The following is a 6957-nucleotide window of genomic DNA, read 5'->3' on the forward strand; positions in this document are numbered from 1 at the left end:
GTGTGTAGTGTGGATCACGTGATGTAATCTCACGGTTATCTGACACGTGGGGAAATGGAGTTTACATCACAAAAAATTTCAAAATTAATCAAAACTTACTTTATTATTTTTGGGAAGAAAAGAAAAGAATTCATTTTTCACCTCAGGGTGGGTTAAAGAGAGAAAGTGAAAAAGGAAAACTTAGGACAGTAAATTTTCTTTTTACAGAAATAGTTGTCTCTATGTTAATGTTCCTCCAGAGCTTAACTCCAACATCGGAGACATTTTCATCTAAAGAACTGTGACAATGACGAAGAGGAGAAAGAGGAAATTATTTTTGGATGTTTGTCAAAAGACCAAAAATACCCTTTCAAACCTACCAAGAGTGGACGAAATGGGATCGTAATTGATGGGAGATTCCTGTTCTTTTTGGTCATTTCACAAACCCAAAGGCCTTAGCTCTTTTGTCTTGATGACAGTGGAGAACAGAGGACCAGATCAGTGGAAACTGGGAAGAGAGAGAGAGAGAGCTGGAGCTTGGAGAGGAGAGAGAGAGAGTGAAAGAGAGAGTGAGGTGGGGAAATGGACCACAACGGCGGCGGTGGGAATAGGGCGGAGGCGTTGCGGTGGCTGAGCATAGCGGAGAAGCTTCTGGCGGCGCGTGATTTTTATGGAACTAGGAGCTTTGCGATCCGGGCTAGGGAATCGGACCCAATAGTGCTGGAGGCGGCGGATAGGGTAATTGCTGTGGCGGATACACTGCTGGCGGCGGAGGGACGGATCAACAATCAGTATGATTGGTATAGTGTTTTGCAAATTTCACAGCCGACTCAGAGCATTGAGCTAATTGCTACTCAGTATCGGCGACTAGCGCTTCTTCTTCACCCGGAGGCCAATAGAGTGGCTTTTGCGGATCACGCTTTCAGGCTTGTGTCTGATGCATGGTGTGTGCTTTCGAATCCGTTGAGAAAAGCGTTGTATGATAACGACTATCTTATGTGCTCCAACAAGTTTAGCCCTGGAACGACTGGGTCGAGTCAAAAACCGAAGTCCCCGCCGCAGCAGCCACAATTTCCGCAGCCGGTTAGAACTAGTCCGACGAAGGAGACTAGGATGACGGTAGAGGAGCCTCAGCATCAGGAGCGGCCACCGCCGCCGCCACCGCCGCCACAGCCGGAACGCCAGCAACCGCCACCGCCACAACCTCCGGTGCAGCCGCCACAGCCACCACCTCCTCAACCATCTCCTCACCGGCCACAGCAGCAGGAAGATCCGCAGCAGCAGCAGCAATTTGTAAGAAAAACCCCCAAATCGATGAATGCTAAATTAACCTTAGAGGAAGAGAGGCCAAATGTCAGTGATGTCAATGCTTCAACTCAGGAAGCTACTCAGCAGCACATTGATTCAAGTCCTCCCTCACGGGAGGCTGAGTCTACTTTACCGACTGAGTCCACTTTGCCGACTGAGTCGAACATTCCGAGTTTCTGGACTGCTTGTCCATATTGTTATAATCTGTATGAATACCCTAAGGGTTACGAGGATTGTGTGCTTAGGTGCCAGAATTGTTCCAAGGCATTTCAAGCACTGGTTATTCCTTCACCGCCGGTAGCTGATAGTGCTTCTACCTTCTGCTGCTGGGGGTTTTTCCCACTTGGGGTTTCTCCCAATGCTAAAGGGGCAGTGGGATCTGTAGCCTGGTCGCCTTTTTCAGCTATGTTCTCCTGTCCTTTGCCTGGTAAGGTGGGAATAAAGCCGGGGAAAACTAGAAATGTTAAACCCGTCAAGAAATCTACACCAAAATTTGTTTGTGAAGAGGATGATATTTATGTCGAAGTTTCCGAACCAAGTGACAGTTCTGATGAAGAGTGGGGAAGGATAAGTAAGAAGAAGAAGCCTAAGAGGGGTTTGGCGAGTAGAATTGATAAGAGAGCACATTCTGAGAGCTCACTCAAAGGAAACCAAGGAAATTTAGGGAATGGAAACACAGATGAAGTTGTGAATATGAATGGGCAGTTTGGAGAACAAAACGGGTTGGTGAGGTTCGGTTTGTCAAACTCCACAAAGAGTGAGCCCAGTAAGAAGGCTGTGGCAGCCGCAGGGGGTACTGGGAAGAAGCATAAAGGGAAAGGGCCAAAGGAACTAGGTAAGTTGGATTTGAATGTGGAATTCAGCAATGAGGTTGAAGAACCCGCCACAGGCGTAAGTGAAGGACATGGGGAGGATAACATTGAAGGAATTGGGTTCTTTGAGGGCCTTGATGAATTTTTGAGTAGTCTGCCAATACTTAATGCTGTGGCCGATGATAAGGTCAAAGCTAGTTAGTAAGGCTCTTGGATGTTATTCTTAACGTAAGACTCTTCCTTTTGTTCTGCATGTTGTATTTTGTTATTGTAGTATAAAAATAATTTGAAGCTCCAATGCCTTTTGCCCAATCATACCCCTTTTTTCACTGCCATTAACATAAATCTGACCTATGTGCCGGTGTTTTCTTTCTCCGTCAAGATTTTACATTACCTAAAGGAATTAAAACTTCACTAATATGAGAACTGTGAGATTATGCAGGTGTAGTTGTGGTTTCTACGTCAGATGTGTATCCTGCGCATTTTCTCTGCTGACTCAATTTATATCTATTGGAAATATATTTTTCATTGTTTTGATTTTCTGTGTAATATGTCTATATGGTTGATGGCATTCTGGAAGTTACATTTTGCTGTAACAGATGGCTTACAATTCTCCATTTCCACCTGCATGTCAGATATTCATACCTGGACACTAATTTCCCTATCTTCTTGTGAAATTGGATTTGCTCGGATATAGCATTGGGATAAATCGCTAGTGAGATGCATTTAGCAAATAGTATGCTTACCATCTTTAATGGTCTAACTTTTCAGCAAATTTTCTTTGTTTCTTAATCATTAATGATGCAACTGACTTAGCAAATAATAGCATTTGACATCTGAAAGTTATGTTTTGTTACTTCATGGCATCTTCTAAGAAAATTTTAGTGAATTTATATGGTGGTCTTCTGTAAATTCTTATCTTGTAATTAGTGGTAGATTAAGAGTATTTTGAGCCTCTACTGTCATTCTTTTGGCTTGCCAGTCATGATGTACTTGTCCATCTTTTCTACGATGTTCTAGAACTTTTAGTATTAGGAGAAAGCATTCTATTGGAATTCTTCAAGTCATGGTCGGACCAATGGCAATTCATGTGTTTAAAAATTCTCATCTTTTCGATCGATTTAAGGGTTAAACAGTTAAGTGCATGTTTGTAATTCTTTTAGTGTTTCTAATATGGCGTCATCATTTTGTCCCTTCATTGGCTTGGATTTGTTTACATCAGTCGCCATTTAACATATTCTGGAAGTACTTCCTTTCGATGATATCATTAGAAGATTTATAAGAAATAAAAAACTTATTAAAGAAAAGGTGGTGGAGGTGAGATAGAGGTGTAATGAGTGCTGGATTGTTGTATCTCCTTGATCCTCTTTCCTCAAAAAACATTGTGATATAATAGTATTCTATTTTCTACTTTTGGAAACCTGAAAAGTTTATGGTAGTAAATCAATCTGCATCACCATGGATATGAATGGCGATTCTTGTTATCCTCTTTAAGCTTTGTACTCTCTGATAGTACAAGTTTCTCCATTGGGACATAAGAAAAAGAAGACAGCTCTCATGTGCAGGTAGGGCATTTTCATAGTTGATGTTTCATGATAAACATTGCATGCTTCTTCAACTTGCCTGTTCTTTGAAGTTTCTTATCCTTTGTATTGTGAGCATTAAAATGATATCTCAAGCTTTTGTTACAGTGTAGACTCTGGACGGAAGACACAATACCAGTGCCCTCTTGGGTAAACAACTTGCTCGGTAACCCTCATAACGTTTCATTTGGAAGTATAAATTTATTTTTCTTCTCCATTTACCGTTAGATTGTCTGTCTACGAATTTAGCTATTTTGTTTCTGGCTTGAAGTTCATTGCTATGGAAAAACATAATTCTCCACTTTTGTGTTCCTGTTAATTTCTATGGATGTTTCTGAAGCCTTCAATACAGGGTGAAGTGATGAACATTGTAAAAAATGAAAAGGTAAGAAGGCTCCAGGCATTTGCTGAACTTGGTGATGTTCTTTTCATTAGCGTTCGGTTGCCTTATAATATTCCAATAGGTGGGCTTGTGGGGAGCGGTACAAAAACACATGGAAAATATGGACTGTTACTGTTTATTGTTTAAATTTTGGTGGCTGTCAGGCAATTGTTCTTTGTTTGGTATTCTTTCATTTATTTTCATCATCAATACAGTTGATTTCACCATGTTGATAAGTTGGAATCTGTTCTCTCTCTCTCTTCCTTAACTTTTGCTTTATTATTCTCATTTCTTTATATATATCATTTTCCTTTTGTTTTCCTCTTAGCAGGCATACAAGTTTTTGGGATGCTGATAATAAGTGTCTGGAAATATGCACAGGAGGAGTTTTTTTTTTTTAAAAAAATATATTTTCTCTATTATCATTTTTCTAAAAACAGCTCCAATGCCTTTCTTACGTTTCCTATTATTTTTGTTTTTATATTTTAAAGGGATATCAGTCACATTTTTTGCTTTGACGAAGGTTTTTCTTATGTTGGATGGGAGTGAGAGTCATCTGGGAGTGGCAAGAAGTTTGGAATATATCGTCAGAATTAGGTTAAGAGTTGCTTGATCTGTCATTTTATCGTCTTTCTTGGTGCAATTCATGTTGGCCACGTATCAGTTTTTTACGAATTCCCTTAACACTTAAATGTCGTAGGATTAGAGGTGTTGTCTACCCCATAAGCTCGTGGATATAAAAGAAAAATCACCTTTCATTTGATTTACTTTTATCTTGTGTTTCATTTTATAAAAGTTCCAAGGTTAAAAGGTTGAAGAATACCATTAGACGTCGGATACTTTAGTTCGTCAAAGTAAATTTAGTTTTTCAACATTAAGTTTAAAGAAATGATGTTAATGATAAAGTAAATAAATAAAATTGTATGTTGTTTTGTATGTCAAAATAATAACGAAAACAAACTAAAATATTTTGAAAATATATTTAAAAATTTCAATTTCCAATAGTTACGGTGATACTTATTGAAATGATACGAAATATGTTTATCATTGACAGAATATAAAATTTTGGTGTTGTTTGTATTATATGGAAGAGGGATTATCTTGTTTCCTTCTAATTAAAATGAGTTTGACTAACACATAGATAATATGTTTTAAACTATTTGAAAATTTTGAAAAAGGAAAATTATTAATACGGAAGGAATCAAGCTTATCTTGACTAGTACCTATGTGTATTTAAAAGTAGGTGAGCGTATTGATTTCATATTTACTTAAAAGCACAATTCAAACGTGTACGGGAAAGTTATGGTATTATTACATGCCTCATGAATGCTTAGAGTGGGAGTCCTAACCTAACACCCCCTATATTGCGTATACGTGTTGACATAAATTTTAGAGAACTACAATTTCAATTTATGATATGTTATAAGTGAATTTATTAATGCTTTAATTAATTTTAAATTTACTTATCCACTTTTTTCGGTTCAACAACATGTAAACGTCAAACTCAAAGGTTGACTTTTTAATTGAGTACGTAATAATTTCGATTTATCAAATAGATTTGGAACGGTGTAAATCTATTGTTTCATGTTCATATTAGTCAACAAATTTATTATGATGTACAAAAACTTAAAAGTTGCGTATTATTTAGAAATGTATAAATTTAATATGTGAATTGTCTAAACAGAAACCAAAAAACAAATTAGAATGCATGAGTCATTCGAAGCTCTAGAAGGATGTGAAAATGCTCAAGACATTACACAAATCACGATTATGTTGTAAATATGAAAATTTCCTATTGTTTTATTGTGCTTATTTAAATAGTTTTAACAAACAACCGTTTTATCTTTTATTTTTTGTATGTAGTTCTTGTTCAACGAGATTTTCAGAGAAATCTAATTCATTGGACGAGCTTGTAGTTGATATTGAGAATGTTTGTCTCATCGAATGCAATTACAAACGACCAATTACCATTTATCTAGACTCATTTTGATGACTAAAGGTTAGTAATTATATTATTTTACCATTTGAATCCAAAATGGTTTGAAGTGAACATAGATTTCAACTGTGAATATAATTTCCATTGTATCATTTTACAATTTTGGTTGAATCTTCAAAAACTTCAGTACCACTAAAATTAAAAAATTAATTAAAAAGAGGTCTTTAAAAAACATAATATTGCAGTAAAATATTTATTTATACTGTATAGAATAATTTCGAAAACGGAAAAAGTTTACAGGTTTACAATAAAAAATAACAAAAATGTTTGTGATTGATTAGCACTACATAGTATATTTAGTAAACGATGGTACACGGTCGCAGTATAAAAATGGAAAGGAAGAGCAAACCTGAAATATTTAAAATAACAGCTAGGTTAATGAATATTTTTTTTTCGTAAATATTTTGGTGTTTTGTTATATTTATGAAAATTAACAAAAATTATTATACTAAAATATTTATTTATATTTGTATAGAACAATTTCGAAAATGAAAAAAAAAAAACAGGTCCATAATAAAAAATAACGATGGTTTAGATTTTGCTATATTATAAAAATGGAAAGAAAGACCAAACCCGAAATATTTAAAAGAATTGTTATGTTAACTTTTTTTTTTTTCGTAAATATTTTAGTGTAGTGTTATAGTTATGAAAATTTCTCAAAGGTTTAAAATTAACAAAAATTATTATACTAAAATATTGATTTTATTAAAAAAAAAAAAAAAAAAAAAAGGAAAGAGAGAGAGAGAAATAGAGATTTTTATAATAAATAGTAGAGCGTGAAAAGGACGCGCATGTCATAGCGTGAAAATAGGACGTAGTTGCTTAGTTTTCCGTTAGTATCGTTGGTTCCCGCTAAAGACTTGCTCTTCATCTTCCACTTCAAAAACCCCCACTCTC

At 36.0% G+C, this 6957-nt stretch overlaps 1 protein-coding gene across 1 annotated transcript; it reads left to right on the forward strand.

Moving 5' to 3' along the window:
- The first annotated feature begins 460 nt into the window (after positions 1-460).
- LOC103495385 (uncharacterized) lies at positions 461-2397 on the forward strand. The gene has a single exon (XM_008456920.3). The coding sequence runs from the start codon at positions 562-564 to the stop codon at positions 2299-2301; it is 1740 nt and encodes a 579-aa protein (XP_008455142.2). The 5' UTR covers positions 461-561; the 3' UTR covers positions 2302-2397.
- Positions 2398-6957: the final 4560 nt, after the last annotated feature.

The sequence above is a fragment of the Cucumis melo genome, chromosome 1 (genome assembly GCF_025177605.1).
Source record: "Cucumis melo cultivar AY chromosome 1, USDA_Cmelo_AY_1.0, whole genome shotgun sequence".
NCBI classification, from domain to species: Eukaryota; Viridiplantae; Streptophyta; class Magnoliopsida; order Cucurbitales; family Cucurbitaceae; genus Cucumis; species Cucumis melo.

Coding starts and splice junctions, on each gene's coding strand:
- LOC103495385 (XM_008456920.3), top strand. CDS start 562: ATGGACCACAACGGCGGCGGTGGGAATAGGGCGGAGGCGTTGCGGTGG.